At 40.1% G+C, this 18,067-nt stretch overlaps 4 protein-coding genes and 1 long non-coding RNA gene across 11 annotated transcripts in view; 3 read left to right on the top strand and 2 right to left on the bottom strand.

Annotated features, from left to right (window-relative positions):
• LOC114652431 (gastrula zinc finger protein XlCGF57.1-like) overlaps positions 1-18,067 on the top strand; it is a 596,652-nt gene that overhangs the window by 252,066 nt on the left and 326,519 nt on the right. For 2 of the 4 annotated variants that reach the window (XM_051927953.1, XM_051927954.1), the window contains exon 2: positions 13,265-13,846. The exons of the other annotated variants lie outside the window; for them this stretch is intronic. The gene's annotated coding sequence lies outside the window, so the exon portion shown is untranslated. The remainder of the gene's footprint in view (positions 1-13,264; positions 13,847-18,067) is intronic. 4 annotated transcript variants of the gene reach the window in all.
• The window catches only part of LOC114652436 (tripartite motif-containing protein 16-like), a 274,064-nt gene that overhangs the window by 98,779 nt on the left and 157,218 nt on the right, over positions 1-18,067 (bottom strand). The window lies entirely within an intron of this gene.
• LOC114652506 (zinc finger protein 568-like) overlaps positions 1-18,067 on the top strand; it is a 186,687-nt gene that overhangs the window by 38,904 nt on the left and 129,716 nt on the right. The gene's annotated exons all lie outside the window — the stretch shown is intronic.
• Positions 1-18,067, bottom strand: part of LOC127527876 (uncharacterized) — a 32,838-nt gene that overhangs the window by 9,151 nt on the left and 5,620 nt on the right. The gene's annotated exons all lie outside the window — the stretch shown is intronic.
• The window catches only part of LOC114652542 (tripartite motif-containing protein 16-like), a 225,766-nt gene continuing 210,740 nt past the window's right edge, over positions 3,042-18,067 (top strand). The window contains exons 1-2 of the mRNA XM_051927834.1: positions 3,042-3,121; positions 8,187-8,469. Of these exons, the coding sequence (XP_051783794.1) occupies positions 8,317-8,469 (153 nt within the window). The 5' untranslated portion in view covers positions 3,042-3,121; positions 8,187-8,316. The remainder of the gene's footprint in view (positions 3,122-8,186; positions 8,470-18,067) is intronic.

The following is an 18,067-nucleotide window of genomic DNA, read 5'->3' as shown; positions in this document are numbered from 1 at the left end:
TGAGAAAACTGCGCGCCGATGGGGGGATGTGATAGTAGGCTGCTTGCTGTTTGCTGCTTATCAACACATTTAGAAGGCAAAAGTCTCACACATCCATGCATGCATAAATAATAACAACAGTGTAACTGAACACAAACAGTCCTCAGTGAATCAGCAGAGATACAGGCTTGAGGGACTCACTCTGGCAAATGACACAGTTTAAAAGTTTCTGGCCTAACGACTCTGAATGAGGCTGGAAATGTGTCATCGACAGACTGAAAAGCTTTTTATTTCTGCAAAGTAGAGTGTCCATAGATTGTTTAGCTACCACACTTTCTATGCTGGCATCAAGGAACCTGGGTCAGTGGTCAGTATCAATATATTGCACAGGCCCAAGTTTGTCATTGACAAAGCTCCTGATCAATCTGCCTCTGCCAGTCATTTTAAACGTGAACATGACACACTGATGAGCCTTACCTTGATGAAAAAGTTTAAAATAATATTAGGAACAACCCTTAGAGCCATACATTTCTGTCCCATTTTAATATGCAGATTGCACATATGCTTTAATTGAGTGACACTAGACTGACATTGGCACTATAACCAGTGTGGAAACCAGACTGGAGTTTCTCAAATAAATTGTAATGTGTAAGGTGTGTCTGAAGCTGATTGGCGACTACTTTTTCTACTATTTTAGAGAGAAATGGTAAATTTGAAATAGGCCTATAATTATTAAGTATGTGTGGGTCAAGGTCTGACTTTTTAAGTAATGGTTTAATGACTGACACTTTTAGTGCATCTGGTACTGTGCCATGCAATAATGAACTACTGATAATGTTTAGGATAGGCGCTGCAAGAACATCCATTGCACTTTTTACTAGTTTTGTTGGCACTGGATCAGGGAACAAGTAGTGGACTTCATTTTAGAAATTAAAGTTAAGACTTCCTGCTCAGTTACAGGATTAAAATTACTAAAGTGCTGAGTGCAATGTGAGACAGGGTCTGCTAAGCTAGTATTTGGTTTGTAGTGTGATGCAGAGATCTGGGATCTTATATTTTTAATTTTCTCATTGAAGAAGTTCATAAAGTCTGTACTGCTAATGTCTGTTGGTATTTTGCACTGTTGATCTGAATTTCCATTTGTTAATTTAGCCACTGTTCTAAACTGTACCCGAGGATTTTTATTATTGCTATCTATTAATGTAGAATAGTATTCAGACCGAGCTTTAAAGAGGGCTTTTTTATATTTATTAACACTCTCTGTCCATGCAATTTGAAAGACCTGTAGCTTTGTTGTTCTCCATCTGTGCTCCAGTTTTCGACACTCTAATTTAAGAGCTCGAGTGTTTTCATTAAACCAGGGAGAGTTTCTATGTGCTTTGATCACTTTTGTTTTAAGGGGAGCCACTGTGTCCAGAGCATCTCTCAAGGTCACATTATAATGTGATGTTAGCTCATCTAAATGGTTTTCTACAATTACACTCGACTTACTCAAAGTATCTATAAATTTTGAACCAGAATTACAATCTAGATGTCGCACTCTTTGTTTTAATCTGGGAGTGTGTTGGCAAGGGCAGGACTAAATCAAATGTAATTAAGTAGTGATCAGAAATAACTTCATTTAATGGAGTAATAATTAAATTTTGAATTTCAGCTTTGTAAGTTATAATTAAATCTAATGTGTGGTTATGATTATGAGTTGGACCTTTGACATTCTGACAAAATCCTAGTGAATTTAACAAATAAGTAAAACATTTGCTAAAAGTGTCAGTTTCCACATCAATGTGTACATTAAAATCCCCCATCAGTACTACGTCACATTTACTAAGCCAGGTTTCAGTGAGAAGACACAGATCAGATTTTGTACTTAATATAATATCATTTACCAAAACAGCTTTAGTGCCAAGAGAGCGAATGTTCAATAAGCAGCATTTAAAACTGCAGGCTTCTTTCTGAACTGCTGATATATTTGTTGTTTTAATTTGTAGTAAATTTCTATTACAGATGCCCCTGGTGGAGGGTCTGGTTTTATCCCTTGGTCTAATTATACACCTTATTTTTTGGTTATCAAGTAATTTAAGGTTTGCATCAAGACTAAATTTACTGGATGCCCCACAACAGGGATTATGGGTAACAGCTTCAGGAAAGTAACAGGTGGGATAAACAACAGCCTGTGATTTAAGATCACATGACTGCGGCCTGGATGGAGCTCTAATCAGTCAACCAGGCAGTTTTGCTGCCATATTTTAAGATCCCCTCCAGTTAGTATGAAGACCATCTCTTCTGAAAAATTCAGGCCTTTCCCAAAAATCATCCCAATTGCATCCAGGTGAAGAAGTCAGGAGATGAATAAAACAAAGGTGGAGGTTCACATAATATCCCATCAGAAGATGAAAACTGAGAGGAAAGCATGTAAGAAAATATGTTAAGTAGAGAATCACGATCATAGGACAGTGGCCACTGAGATAAACTAATAAGTTAAAACGAAGTTAAAACAAAGATTAACGAGACGAGCAGACGGCCAGCCACACCAGTCGTAATAATGATATGTCCCACATGATTAGTTTGTTAACTGGAAATTTCCAGCTATAACGTCCACGTATTTGAGTGTACAGTAAGAAGGTAACGGTGTCTCTTAACATTACTGTTGCCATAATGTATGTTTGAAACACGGGAATAAAAATATGCCTTTTTACTTTCATTATAATGTGACACTTGAGGAAAAAATAAATCTTATTCAGCGGCTTTTTGATACAATAACTTTTTTTTGGCAAGGTGCTTAGAAACTAGTTATGTTAATTTTAAATGGTTAGATAGCACAAGTCTGAGACTGAAAGACATTTCTGCTTGTCCCACGTAACATCAATTGCTGTCATTCTTAGATTGGCCGTCGCTTCAGTGACTCTGCCTTACAATAAGCGCGCAGTTCATCCTTGCAGTGGGCGTGTCCTGGTGTTGTGGGTGTATCGTCATGGTGTGGGCGTTCCGTCAGAGACTTTCTGGGCGTGTCCCAGTGTTGTGGGCGTTCTGTGTATGACGTAGTATATATCTAACGCGTGCAGCAGTTACTCTCTATTTGCTCTTAAGAGACCCTCGTGCTCAGACTTCTTCACGGCCACAAGATCAAGCAAAGGTGTAGAAGGTAAGACAAAGTCGAACGTGTGGATCGCGTGCAGGTGGGAATGGCAGTATTGAGGAAGACCATGATATGCTAAACGGGTATAAATTTGAGGCGGTGCCTGAAGCCGCTTGGTTCGCTTTTAAGTGCTGGGGATTGAGCGCTACGTTTTTGATGCGGCACAGCAAATCGCACCTTCACGAGTTTATTGTGAATGACGGGGGTCGCGCACTTCTTAGCTGGTACTACGTTAATTTATTTTGCAGTTGGTGTCCCGTGAAATGTAATATTAACTCGGGATTGCATCTGCGCTCTTCGCGCTCGTGCACTTTTCCGCGCCATTTCGCCTTTTGATTTCGCGCATGCTCCGAACTGTGCTCTCCGTCGGGCACGCGCTTGTTCAGCCGCTCGCTCCCGCACGTCCCCGTCGTTCATTTCTGATTTTTCTCGAGCTCTGCGTGTTCTTTGTGTTTTTTTTTTCCTTTTTCCTCTAAAGCCGCCATCGGCAAATTTTGTTAAAGTGGCGTCGAGCGATGTAACTTTACAGGGCGCGTTCAGGTTTCATTTCTAGCAGTCTGTCTCATACTGAGACCCATTAGAAATAATTTAAATTTATTTCATTTTTTGGTGTTTTCTTATCAGGAAAGATGCTTGTGCGGTTTCACTGTAACGGGGAGACTTTTTTTAGTCTTTTCACCAAATACTTTTTTAGTCTTTCTTGAGTAATTTTTTTGGATGACTCCTTTTTACTTCGACTTGAGTAATATTAATTTAAAGTAACGCTACTCTTACTTGAGTACAATTTTTGGCTACTCTACCCACCTCTAACTTTAGCTTACGAGAGATGGCCGTGTTAAATGAAGATCAGGACTCAAGCCAATCGGGCTGTTTGTGTCGGACCACATGAAGCCATCAAAATACAAAATGTGAAAGCTGCAGAGCCGCGACTCGACTATTATGGGCTGGAGCTCAACTGCCTGTCCTCATTGTTTAAAGTGGTGAGCAGGGGGTCAGTCATGGGGGGCTGAGAATGTTCACAAATAAGGGGGACGGCATTTACTGCGAGTGCAGGGCTTTGGAAATTAGGGGCGATTGGGAAAGTCATTGTTAACTTTCAAAAGGAAACCCGTTAACAACCAGGCCGTTCACTAATAACAGTTTTCACTTGCACTTTGCACTTTGAGCTACTTTTTGTATGAAAATGTGCTATATAAATAAATGTTGTTGTTGTATGTCAAAGACTGTTAAATACCGGTTAAATATTATTTATTTCGCTACATGATTTACAATAAATACATCTCATTCAATAAGATCTGCCTATATAAAATGTCAAGAAAACATTATAAAGATTTTAATTCTTCGAAAACAGATTGACCATCTATATCATCTCTTATTTTAGATGCAAATCTACAACAAACTTACTTGCGATATAACTTTAAATGTATGATTATACTTCTAAAAGTTGAAATTGTTATATTATCGACATTATGGCCGAATCAATTATTAATAAAAAAAAAAAGTTTTAAGAGTTAATTTTGCATCTCTAGCGCATTCGTCTTTCGATTCTTAATCTAAACTTCTATGTTCTACGCTGTCTTACATTATCCTAAAATGTTGGTTCAAAGTCTGTTTCTTCTGTAATTTGTGATGCACGTTTTATTATCGCTTCAAATGATTAGTCTGTCCTGAAATCATTCAAGTAATGTTTAAGCTTTTTAAAAAATTCAAGAGTTTTATTTAAGTTAAAATCAGGACTTTGTAACATTTTTCTAACAGCATTAATTTTACTCAAAATATCGTGCCACACGAAAAGTGAACAAATACATTTAAAATGAGTTAACTTTTGAATTGAATGTGTTGGCCTGAAATCTTGTATCCATATCTTTTGTTGTATCATTTTAAGTTTCTTTTAAAACAAGATATATTTCTTTTGTTTGTAATTTTAAGGGTCTAATTGCGTTGATTTTGCTTTCCCATCTTATGTTGGGCAATGGTTTTTTAACAGTTAAATATTTGTCTACGAAATGCTGGAACATTTTATTTAAAGAAAATAAATTATAAACGTATTGAACGATACTAAAAAAATGAAATGTTTCAAGTGAAATTTTTGCCGCATCACTGACGGTTAATTATTCCATTTCCAAGAAAGGGTTCCAATACAATATGGTGGCTCTCTGGCTCTGAGAGGTGCCCCTTGATCTTTCTTTCTTTACGCCACCCATGGAGTCAGCCAATATTATCACAAAACTATATCTGCTGGGAAACCCCTTTAAATACCCCAGAAACAAACACCAGCATACAGTAACATTTGTGTTGTCATTGCATTGATTTTAGTAAACCGGCTAATTCAGAAAATCTTTGCTACAACATTGATGCTCCATATTTTTGCGTGGTTCTCGTAATAATGTGGACAACAGGAAAAAGCCTCATATGAAAAGTTAATACATTTTATTTGTTGTGGGCTTTTTTCTGTCACCTTTTGGTGCCCCCTTTAGTTTAGCGCCCTGGTGTGGCGCACAACCTGCACACACACTTGTGCCAGCCCTGAGCTGAATGTTCACTCGCCTATCACTGTGTTGAGAATGCGGTGCACTCGGCTGTCTGTGCTTTCATCAACTACAACATTAATTTTCTTGCCACGAGTCTTTTGAAGAACGTCCTCCATATGTTGTTCACAGACACGGGCCAATGAGTTTGATGAAGACTGCTCTCAGTTCCTGGCAGCGTGCATCCCTGTTTACAATACTTAATAAAAGGACGCATCTTCATCATTTTTTCGAGTGTTATGTCCGACTCCACACACAAGGCCACAAAATCCTCCACAGACTGGCATCTTGCATGTGATGATTTTGTTGTCTCCTCTGCTCTTACCTGATGACGATCGCCTATTGATCTTTATTTCTCCTTGTTCTTGAGATGGGTTTTAGATTTGTCACGGTCATTGCAAGTATCTTCTCGTGTCCAGTCTATGGTGTGCTGGCAAAACTGAGAAGTCACTGGGATATTTTTTTGCCGTCAGTTTTGCAGTTTAACTTGTGTTTCTTAGTTTGTTGGACCTTTGGGGTATCTGTCTATAATACAGATTGAACTTTCTGTCTGATGGACCTAGCTAATTCACGTGTCTTTAACGAGAAAACATACAGGAAAGACGCACACAAACGGATAAACGCACGACTGAATTAATACAAAGAGTTGCGTTTGCTTGAAACACAACAAACTACAAAATAGTATCTGACTGTTAGAACTACAGAGTATTCAATCATTTTAATATATTGAGAAGATTTGTAACAATCACCCATTCAGTTTCTAAATTCCACACATTTCCGTTTTTAAATCTAAAATCCATTTTTCTGTGTTAATTCTGTCATTCCATCTTCATCCAGCCACTTATAAACTGTGAAAGTTCTCCACCTGTCTTAACTGTGATCTCCTTTTCTTCATTTACTGAGCCTCCAGTTTTCCTACACTTTTATCCTCAGTAGGTGGATGATTATCAGTTTATAGTGTGACAATAATGTCCATTGTCACCAGACCTGACTTTACTACAAAAATTCTCATTAGCGCCAATTCCATTGAAGGTAAACTAAGAGCCATCCCTGCTGTTAATGCCAGCTGCCTTTGGTTTGTATCTAAACACTCCATGTCCAACAGCTTAAAGGCTCACACAGCATCAGGGACAGCCATGTTATATCTACACATGCAGGTCACTCCATGTCACGTCATCACAATTATGGACCTCATCGTCACAGATTTTAATGAGACTTGGCCTGCTGATTTGGTCATTTGAGTGACCAATGGACCTGAAATTGCTTGTGTCTTGGATCAACAATGATAAGGATATTTAAGATCACAAAGTTTGAACTCTGTGCTGTGTTAGGACTTGGACTGACTATTTCTACCTAAATATAAGTGAAAACAAATGGTTCTCATGTCATTTTAAAGCTTTGTTGTTTGGGAAAATACTATGCTATCATCAAAATGGAGAAATGAACATGTTATGAGTGCTTATAATATTTAAACTTGAATAGCAACAACATATATGTTTTAAATTGGCCAATTTCTCTTTACTAACACTACCTTATTATGTCATGAACATTTCCAGAAAATTTTTTTTATTTTTTAAATCTGTGATGGTGAGGTCCAAATGTGTGATGATTTGACGTTGAATTACCCATCAGGAATATCTCTGCTCCAAATCGATGATCTAATCCACCATAGAAACTGCACTCGCCCTTTTAACTCTAAAATCTGAATATCCTCATTGATGTGATCCTTTTTCTCCTTTAAACACAACATCAAGCCTTTCTATCAGAATAGTCGCACCTTCATCTTAGTTCAGGTCTTCTGCTCAAAGTGACATCTCAATGCTGTCCCTGTAAGCGACAGTCCAACCCCAAGTGCGTGTTTATTTCTAAGCTCAGTATCCCGTATCCATATTAAATCTTCATTTTTCAGCTCTCGTATGCCTTTCTCGTGTCAAATACAGGCAGGATTCTATCATTATCAGCCATCCTCGACTACGAATGTTAAACTTAAATAACAACACAACACCTTTGATGTTAGCCACACACTTTTTGTTCTTCTCTCCCATAAAACACACCCGTCACGAGTAACCTCCTACAAACCCACTCTCCTCAAACCCTGAATGTCCTACTCACAGTCGAGATGAAGTCCTGTAATCCCACTAATAGGAGCACATATATAAGATATGGAATATAACAACTTAACAGAATGAAGCTCCTGATGTGCAGTTCAAGTCCAGCGAGGATATCCAACAAAGCCCTAAATATGACGGCTTTAATAGACCTGCCATTGCTGTGTCCAAACATGATGGTGCCATGTAGATAAAGTGTTGTCATGTCTACATGGTGGCACTGAAATGTATGACAATCCCCTTAAATGAAGGTCTGCAGTGCACTTTGATCACATCTGAATTGTTGGATTTGTAATTTTAAACTGTGAGGCAGAGGAGGAAATCAAGAAAAATGTGTCTATGAACTAAACTTCATGGAGGGCACTTTGACCCTGAAGTCTGCTCATTATTTTTACTGACTTTATGAAGTTAATTCTCCCACTTTTATTTTCACAGGGCTTTCCCATTTCACATGGCCATACACTGAGGTGTCTAATGGCCTCCAGCTCAGGGCTGTCCATGTGAGAAGGAAATCTGAGAAGAGAAGGGCAGACACTTAAAGAGAGAGAAGAGTTTCCCACAGAGCATGGCCTCTGTCAAAGATGATGGTGTGGATGAAAGAACAGTGGACATTAATGAAGAAGACTGTGAGCGGCTCACACCAGAGGATGTGTGTGTGAAGCTGGAGGATCACGAAGAAAGAATTTCAGTTTTTAAAGAGGAGGAGGAGTGCAAGAGGGTGACTGCTGCCATTAAAGCTGAGGATTTGAAAGATTTCTCCGTTGGTCTTGAACTTCAAAAGCATGAAACGGAGGATATTTTCAAACAAGAGGCCTGTGAAGAATCTCCATCCAGTTTACAGCCCTGGTCCACCAATATGGGACAACTGGCTACACAGGAGAATTCTGCAGAGCTGAAATCAGAGTTATCAGAGTCTGAAGAGAAAATCACTGAGGGAAATGGGAGAGAAGGAGAAGAGTCACCTGGGAGTGTTGGAATAAGTGAGTAATGTGATTAAATATAAAAGAAAGAGAGCATTTATAAATTCTAACGGTGGGTGCTTTGATTTTTTAGAAGATTATAATGAGAGTGGAAACCACAGTTAAATGAACTTGGATAAAGACCACCTGCTCAGGTGCATGATAACAAACAATAGGTTACCTAATAAATGATAAATTAGAAAAACTTGGGTGAATAAGGAAAAATCTAAAGTGTTGAGCACATGACTTGAACATCATGAAGCTTTGACTGAAGCTGTGACGTATGTTAGGCCAACAGCGCATTACGTTCAATGAGAATATCAAAAGTCATATTTTGTTAAACACGTGTATATTTCTTAAATTATGTGGCAGTTAAGGAAGAAATGTCCAGAAAAAGAAATAAGGACATAAGAATAAAATCTTCACCCCTGTGCAATAAATAAGAGTGAATTTGCTCAAGCCAGTGCCCACCTAATATGTGCCTCATCTTTCTAATTGTAATCTCATGCACTTTGACATTAACAGTGACAAGAGCTACCTGTGTGAGCCATGATGAGATTCAGGGGGTCTCAGGGTCTTCTTTCAGCATCTTGTGTTCTGCTCTCAGCCTGAACTTGCTGGGGCAGCATGGCCTGGACAAGTCGGCAGTGGTGTGAAGTCTTCACTTGGAGATGATCTTGGGCCCTTCCGTCTCTCACAGTCCCATCGGGTCAATTTGGAGTCTCCACTCCACTTCACCTGCATGTTTTTGGGGATGAGGGGAAGAACCAGAATAACCAGAAACGCCATTCAGAGCCCCTATGTTGAACAACTGTGGGCAGGATTTGACCCCAAGACACCTGAACAATAAAGCAGCTGTGCTAACGACTGTACCCCCACTAACACAAGCGGATATATTTGTATGTTTATTTTTAGTCCAAATTAGGCTCTAGCGGATGTAAATATCATCACATACATTACAATTAAGAAGAGAAAACCCAAATTCAGACACATAATTGGGTAGAAAGACTCTGATCGGAGTCTTTAGAGCTGATATTGATCATCCATTCCATTAGGGTCTGGTGATATCCATAATACATTTATTATTAAGAAGAAAAGAGGTATTTTTAGCCATGCATAAACTTCACATTCCATAATAAAGTGCTACTACATACAGCATACACAAAGAACATTTACCCATAATGCACACATAATGGAACAAAAACAAGCTGAGCACAACAAAAGGCCTGTCTTAATCATACTCCACAGTTCTAATCGGATGAAATGTTTTCTGAGGACAGTCTGGTCCTCCTGTCATCCGCGACGTGTGCTGCCGTACTGAACAGACCCTCGCTGTCCCCACTCGTATAAGGATCGCTACGTCCACTTGATAATGATTTATATTTATGTACCACCTCAGTAAAACTCTGTATCCCTTTCCTCCCATCTACCTACACATTCACTGAAAGGCTAATAAAAGGGATTTTAGTCAAAATAGCTAATGCCTGGTAATTTAATTATACAAATAAATCAGTCAACAAACACTCATTGGCAGATGGAATCATGGATCTAAATGATCTAGAAGGTGACATCTCCAGAACTGAAAGCTGCTGTTTGTCTAGCCTTATGAATTCCACTGTTTTTGCTGTCACAGTAAGTCTTTGGTGTTCTTGCTGTCAGTATTATAAGGTTCTAAGTGCTACCATTATTGGAGGTCGAGTGAGAGTAGGTGACTGAGCTAGACTAAGCTTGATGGTCACCTCAGCCTTTGAACAGCTCGTTCTTCACACCAGTCCCTTTTGTGGTGACTTCTCTGAAGCTGAATAAGGTTTGTATTGTTGATAGTGTTAGCAGAGAATCCTCCATCACTGACTTCTTTTTGTATATATATTTTTATAAATTTGTTATCTCTTGTAGGAAGGCAATAAAACTGTTAGACTGATGAGGATGTGTTTCTGTATTTTGCTAATGTTGGAACTTTGTCTTGCATGCCTTTTATCATTCAAGATCAAATGTTAAGATCAGCTAATTTGCTGATCATCGGTCAAGTCATTTGGAGTGAAAGTTGGCTGATTTTGATTTGTGATCGATTGATCAGATCAGGCCTGTCTTTCACATACGAGAGAAAGGTGGAGAAATTGAACAGAGCAGCAGAACATGTTAAGACCACACACGGAGTGGCCAGACCATAAATGGCACCTCAGTGTGAGGAAGGAACTTCAACCAGTGTGCCACCACTTTACTTGTACTGTTTCATTTATTTTAAAAGGCAGGTAGTGCTTAGGAGTTTGGAAATCAAACCCTGAAGTTGCAGGTACAAATTCAGCTATTGACACCATGTGACCATGAGCAAGTCACATGACCAGCCTGAGCTCCAGTTGGAAAAATAAGAGAAATGTAACCAATTGTGTCTCAAATGTTGTGAGTCACCTTGGATAAAGGTGTCAGGGACAAAACAATAGTTAAAATGTTTGTGTTCTTTCAGATTTACAGACGAATGTCAGCTTCTCTCCACCTTCATTTGGTCAGCCCTCTCTTCAATACAATAAGAATGGTATAATGAAATCTGCATTGGGATCGGAGAACCTGACAGCAGCCTTTTTGCACTGCAGTTCTCTCCCTGCTACTGGAGTAACACAGACAGAAGACATCAAAACTGATCGACAGCAAGTGGAGAAAGAAATCCAAATTCGTACTGGAATAAAATGTTTGGAATGTGGCAAACAATTCACACACAAAAGTGATCTTAATGAGCATATGAGGATTCACACAGGAGAAAAAACATATTGTTGTCATGAATGTGGTAAGTCGTTCTCTAGGAGAAGCAATCTTCAGAACCACAGAAGAATCCACACAGGAGAAAAACCTCACTGCTGTTCAGAATGTGGTAAGTCGTTCTCATGTAAAAGCTATCTTCAGAGACACAGAAGAATCCATACTGGAGAAAAATCACATTGCTGTCCAGAATGTGGTAAGTTGTTCTCAAGGAGAAGCTATCTTCTAAAGCACAGAAGAATCCACATAGGAGTGAAACCTCATTGCTGTTCAGAATGTGGTAAGTCGTTCTCACATCTATACAATCTTCAGACGCACAGAAGAATCCACACCGGAGAAAAACCTCATTGTTGTTCAGAGTGTGATAAGTCGTTCTTAAAGAAAAGCAATCTTCAGATACACAGAAGAATCCACACAGGAGAACAACCTCATTGCTGTCCAGAATGTGGTAAGTCGTTCTCAAGGAAAAGCAATCTTCAGATACACAGAAGAATCCACACAGGAGAAAAACCTCATTGCTGTTCAGATTGTGGTAAATGTTATGCAAGCAAGAAAAGTCTTAATATACACACCAAAATCCATACTGGAGAAAAATATTTTTGCTCCTCTGAATGGGGGAAACAAATCTTAGATTTAAGCGCACTTCAGTCCCACATCTGAACTCACACTTGTGAGAAACCTTATTGTTGGCCTCCATGTGATAAGCAGCTGTCACAACAAAGCACCCTACAGAGTCACATCAGACTTCACACCGGAGAGAAACCTCACCATTGCTTGGAATGTGGCAAGCAATTCTGACGCCTCAATTCTCTGTATAATCATAGGAGAAGTTATATTGGAGAGAAGCCTTACAGTTGCACCGAATGTGGAGTGTGATTCTCCTATAATAGTTCACAATTATAATTAATTCTGGTAAAAAACAACTCTGTTCTGACTGTAGCAGACTATTCTCAGACAGCACTACTCTTAAAGATCACATGAGAATTCACCCTGGAGAGAAACCTTATTGCTGGCCAGAGTGGGGCAAATGATTGTCGCGTCAAATCGCACTTGGGTGCCACAGAATGATCCATACTGGAGAGAAGCAGTACACCTGTTCTGAAGGTGGTAAAGGAAGAAGACGATTTCTGAGACACACACAATGTCATATTGGAGTCAAGCCTGTCCCAGAAATGACAAATAACCTTTCCATTGGCTCCTCAATGAAAACTATTGCAGAAAAATCTTCTGAATGCTTTAAAGAACTCCAGTTGAAAGTAGCTAATAAGTATAAAAGAATAGTGGAGAAAACACTGAAAATGTCAAAATCAAATCAAATCCACAGGGCAGTGCCAACTACCAGGAGTTGCCATTGACAACGAGGGCAATATTTATGTTTCAGAGCTTTGGAGATGAGGCCTTATCTGAGTAGCAATGAACTTGTACCGTCTCTGGGATGTCATCTGATGGCTGTCGCCTGGGCTGAGTGCAGACAGCCGTTCTTAACCCTGATAATGAAGAAGTCATTTAGTGACGTCAGCTGACAGCCAATGCTGTCCAATCAGAAACTGGGAAGGGACAGTCGAGGAGGACAGGAGACTAAAAAGAGAGCCGTCACATGACAGACCAATGTAGAGGGGCTTTATAAGACTTTGACACTAATTTAGGTTATCATTTATAGACGATAAGAGTCTTTACAAACCAAACACACTCATCAGCTGTGTGTCAAGGGTGAGTCCAAAAGTGTGAATTAATGAAGATCTAAATACAAATAAAATGAAACATTCAGGGTTCAAAGAGAAATGTTTAAGACCTGAAGAGGAGTCACAACAGCATGCTAGGGTTAGCACGGGGGGACCACAGGTGTAAAGAATATCAATTAATGTATAGAAGGAATATTATTTAAAATAATAATAATAATAATAATAATGTTATGAGAAATGGGACATCATAATGCATGCAGAACTCAATGAAAATTAAATGAACTGATTTTATTGTCTGACATTTAAGAGAAAAATGGAAGACAAAGCAGAAACACACAGGGATCTCTGCTGCCCCAGCTGTTAATTTGATAAGTTAACCTAAAAATTTAATGGATGTTCCTTTGCTCCATGTCAGTATATCCTGGGGTGGTGTGTGAAGGACGCTCTATACTCCGAATGTGTTGGTTCAGGTTTCAGTTTGAGTTCAGCACCTTCTTCATATCGATACCCAAGACAACGTTTCTTCGCATTGAGACTACAAGCTGGAGGCCACAGGAGCTCAATAAACTCCAACAGCAGGATGGACGATTAGAAAGCTCTGCTTTGAGAGAGTGTCAGCTACACAAAGCTTCAGCTTCATTTACTTGACAGAAAACTCCAAAAAGCAGAAGTGGCCCCTTCTGTACCCCCACCACTGAAGGTCACATTTGACCCCTCACTACTTGTCGTTGGTTCACTCTGCTTGGACTTTCTGTATTTTGTAAGTTTATGTTTCATTTTTTGGCCACACTCTTTTTACATTTCATTTCATTGATGTTCTCAAATGTGTGAGTATAGCTTGACTCTTACAAGGACTTCTCTAAAAAGGGTCAGCACAAAGATCATACAAACAAGTCATGTGGCATTTAAGCACTTTGAGGTGCATTATATGTATGAAAATATGCTCTATAAATAAATGTTTTCGTATTTGTGATCACTTTTGTTGATTTTTATGGCACCATTCATCAGCCCTGTATAGAGTGCCACTTCCAGATCGGCAACCCCACTGCACCCCGTAGCACATTTGGAGTTTGGGACTGGAGCACAAAGTGGATGGCACTCTGAGAAGGACAGACTTGTAAGACGTGAACAAAGCCAGCTGCCCTCCCTGGTCTGTCTTCATTCAGAAGGACTCACCTGAGTGGTGGGATTGTTCTGTGACGCTCCTGTTAGCTGACATTTCATCAGCTTGTTCTTGGAGGGCTGAGCCAGGCCTGTTACAATGTGAACGTTCTTGACATTTTGTTTATCTTTAAATGTATGTTCTGCTTCTTTAATTGTAATTCTTGGAGGCCTCGTACATTAGAGATTATTAATACATTAGCTTTTGGTGTTAATAATTTGAATTGACAATTAATAAACTGTTTTTATTGCTAAATTGTAAGTGCAGCATGTTGCCATTTTGTAGCTTTGATGCTTTTTGACAGTTGCTAGTACATGTTGCCTCCTTAGAAAACCTGCAGCCACCGCGGCCCTCTGGGGTCAGAGTTGGATACTCCTGATTTAGATCAGGTATCAGCAAGAGTGAAAGGGAAGGTCTACAGGACGGTAGTGAGACCAGCTATGTTATATGGGCAGGAGACGGTGACACTGACCAGAAAGCAGGAGACAGAGCTGGAGGTGGCAGAGTTAAAGATGATAAGATTTGCATTGTGTGTGAGGAGGATGGACAGGAATAGAAATGAGGACATTAGAGGGTGTTGTGATGTGAAATTTTGCATACAAGTTGATAAATTTGTTGTATGTCTTTATTTGTAACTTATACAAATAAATGTAATATTAGTGTTACATTATTGAGAAACATTCATGTTTACCCCCCAGGACTAAGTCAGGAAAGTGACTTTTACGATAGGGTTGGGGGGAAGTGCCTCAAACAAGTTTGTTTCTCTGCAGGATTCTCAGTCAACCATCACACAAAGCCAGACTGCCTAACTGCCAAGCTTTACCTTAACTTATGGTTTTGGGGGGCAGGTGTGAAGGTATTCTGTCCACTTTTTGGTCTAAAGTGTGGCTGTTTGGAATTGGCTTGTATCAGACATCCTATTGGCTGTTGGGGTTGGACAGAAAACCTATACATTCCCTCACTCTCTGTCTCTGTCACCAAACTGATGAAAGATCATCTCGCACTCCATGAACTGAAAATAACAATACAATGAAGAGCACAGCTCGGCAGACTTATTGAGACAGACATGTGGCCTGTTCTGAAATAAGCTGACCACAAATGATTCCTTAACTAGAGACATGTTAAGTAACTACAAGTCCGTGTGCCATCCGAAACTACACATCACCATTTATCAGGTTGTATGGTTGCCAATATTCAAATGCACTTTGCAAATTGTTATTATTTAGGAATATTATCAACTAGCCAACCCGCGGCGTACTATACGCCGCATAATCAGGCAGCTTTTTTAATGATTTTTAAGCACAGGGAAAAAATTAACATTTGAAAAATCCAGAGGAGAGGGGAAGGACGCCCATTACGCCCCATCCATCATGCTAGTCTGCGGATTTCTCATTCAGTAGCCTGTGAGTAGTGATGGGCGGGGTGAAGCCTCGCGAAGCATCAACACGTTTGAAGCAATTGTGTCAGAAATCGTATCGAAGCTTCGAAGCATTTGACACTCAGCTCTCTCGTGACACCTTCTGGCCATTTTCATTAACGTTACACAAACTTATGATACACTTCAATGACGTCTGTTAAAAGTCGTATTGCTTTTATTTTTTCGTAGCTACAGACTGACAATGAAGAGAAGGGATCGTCAGCAGCTTCTAGTGTGTGATGTCTAAAAAATATAAATATAACTAACGCCGACAGGCAGAATGCACTATACGAGAGCAAGAGTTAAAATAAGATGCCTCACCTCATGCATTCCCGGCTCTTTCAATTAGTATTTACTATTGCACTGTATCATTATAATCGCTCCTGTTATTAGTATTATAATTAAACCTGATCTTTTCTTGAGATCAAATTTAATAGCCTTAAATGTTTTCTTTGGTCTGTCTTAATTAAAACGGAGTAGACAGAAAATAAAGGTTTATCCCTGTACTTTGCCATGATATAGGTAAGCACATTTGAGAAAGCAAATGTGAAATCCTTAAATCACAGATGTCATTATTCGATCAAGTATTAAAATCTGCAGTGCTTCGAAAGCTCGACACAGTGTCGAAACCTGAGTATCGAGCGGCCCATCACTACCTGTGAGTCACGTAGAGTTTTCATTGTTGTTTGCGATTCTGGCCGCTTTTCGCGTACTGAGTTGTTCGGGAGTCACAGTTGAGAAACAGTTTTTTAATGTCTTTTAAGCACAGGGGAAAAATGAACATGTGGCCCGGTGCATTCTTTAACTGCCTTGTGGCGCTGTACCGCTGCTTTGCAGTAAGGAGACAGTGGAAGATTGTGGGTTCGCTTCCCGGTTCCTCCCTGTGTGAATAGCAAATTATCCGCGACAAACAAACTGTTTGACACGCTGCAAACCAATCCGCGCCGCTTCTTCAATGTTTTTTAAGCAGAGGGAAAAAATTAACATTTGGAAAATCCGTAACACTGCTCAGTAAGTACAATGCACACGCGTTTAATTTGTCAGCCACTTTTTGCCAGCTGTCTTTTCTGGTTTGGGCCGCTTTTGCAGTGTTACCTCTTGTGTATATTATATCTTGAAATCCTTCGAGTTGCTAATTAACTAACTAACACCCACCCACTCAGCTTGTGTGAAAAAAATGTGCCTGTTCTTTCATCATTTTGTTGCAGCCTATCAAAGACTTGCTGATCATGTTTTGTAGACTCAATATATATTGGCTTTTCACTCAGCGCGAGGGCGCGCATTCATCTCGGATTATTACATCCTGCTAGACTAATCTGCTACACGGCTGCGTTTGAAAAACCGACTTATCCCGGATGAGTTTCACCGGCATTAATGATTAGGAATCTGGTTGGAACAAAACCCTGCAGCCACAGGACCGAGTTTGGCAAACACTGCTGAACAGAGACGAAACCGACTCAGGTGAGGAGTGGGGGCGGGCAAAGTAGTTGGAGCTATCGATTATTCAGTGTTGTTTGCCTGGGTGTCTGATATGCTCAACAGGATTATACATAAAAGGAAAAAGATGTGAAAGCAATGTCACAGGTGATCCTGTGGTATAGCGGGTCCACAGCTCCCCTTCAAAAGCCCATTTTTAAATAAATAATCATCGCACTCACAGTGTAGTGAGGGGCGTGGAAGTGTGGCTGAAATGGTTTCCGGGTAGACTCGTGCTTCGGGTATTTCTCCCCTGTGCAGTGTGTGAGCGAGCGAGTGAGGAGAGAGAAAGCCGGTACGTTAGAGTGAGCGAGAGCAGGCTCGAAGGCAATGTGTTCTGTGGTATAGCGGGTCCATAGCTCACCTTCAAAAGGCCATTTTTAATCAGGCGACTGACAGTAGTGGAGTCAGGCAAAGAGAAGGTCAGCTGCAGAGAGAGCGTCTCGACTGTTGCAGGGCCTGAAGCAGGTGAGACGCTAATGAAAAAGAGGCACAGGGCTTATTGGTTTTTAAAGACTGCTTCCTTTATTGTGTTTTAACTTCAGTTTTAAAGGATTGCGCGGCTCTCTCTTGCGCTGCCTGTGTGTGAACCAAGATTCCACTGAGGTTGACTAATGAAAAGTCAACGTGGCTCAGAGCTGCAAGTGGACTATGGCACAGACAAACAGAAATGACGGCATGTTTCTCGAGGTGTCGCGTCCGAGTTGGTGGGCGTGACTGTGATTTTTTCGTCGTATCCAATGGTCTAAGAGTTGGTGGGCGTGGCTCCTTCCTGCGTGCGCCATTGGCGTCTTACTTGTCGGCAGTTTAGTGAATCCACGCACCTTCCGGCGTGCTTTCCATGGTCGGCTACTTGTCTTCTTGCT

The sequence above is a fragment of the Erpetoichthys calabaricus genome, chromosome 5 (assembly GCF_900747795.2).
Source record: "Erpetoichthys calabaricus chromosome 5, fErpCal1.3, whole genome shotgun sequence".
Lineage (NCBI taxonomy): Eukaryota > Metazoa > Chordata > Cladistia > Polypteriformes > Polypteridae > Erpetoichthys > Erpetoichthys calabaricus.
This window is presented reverse-complemented; position numbering and strand designations above follow the sequence as displayed.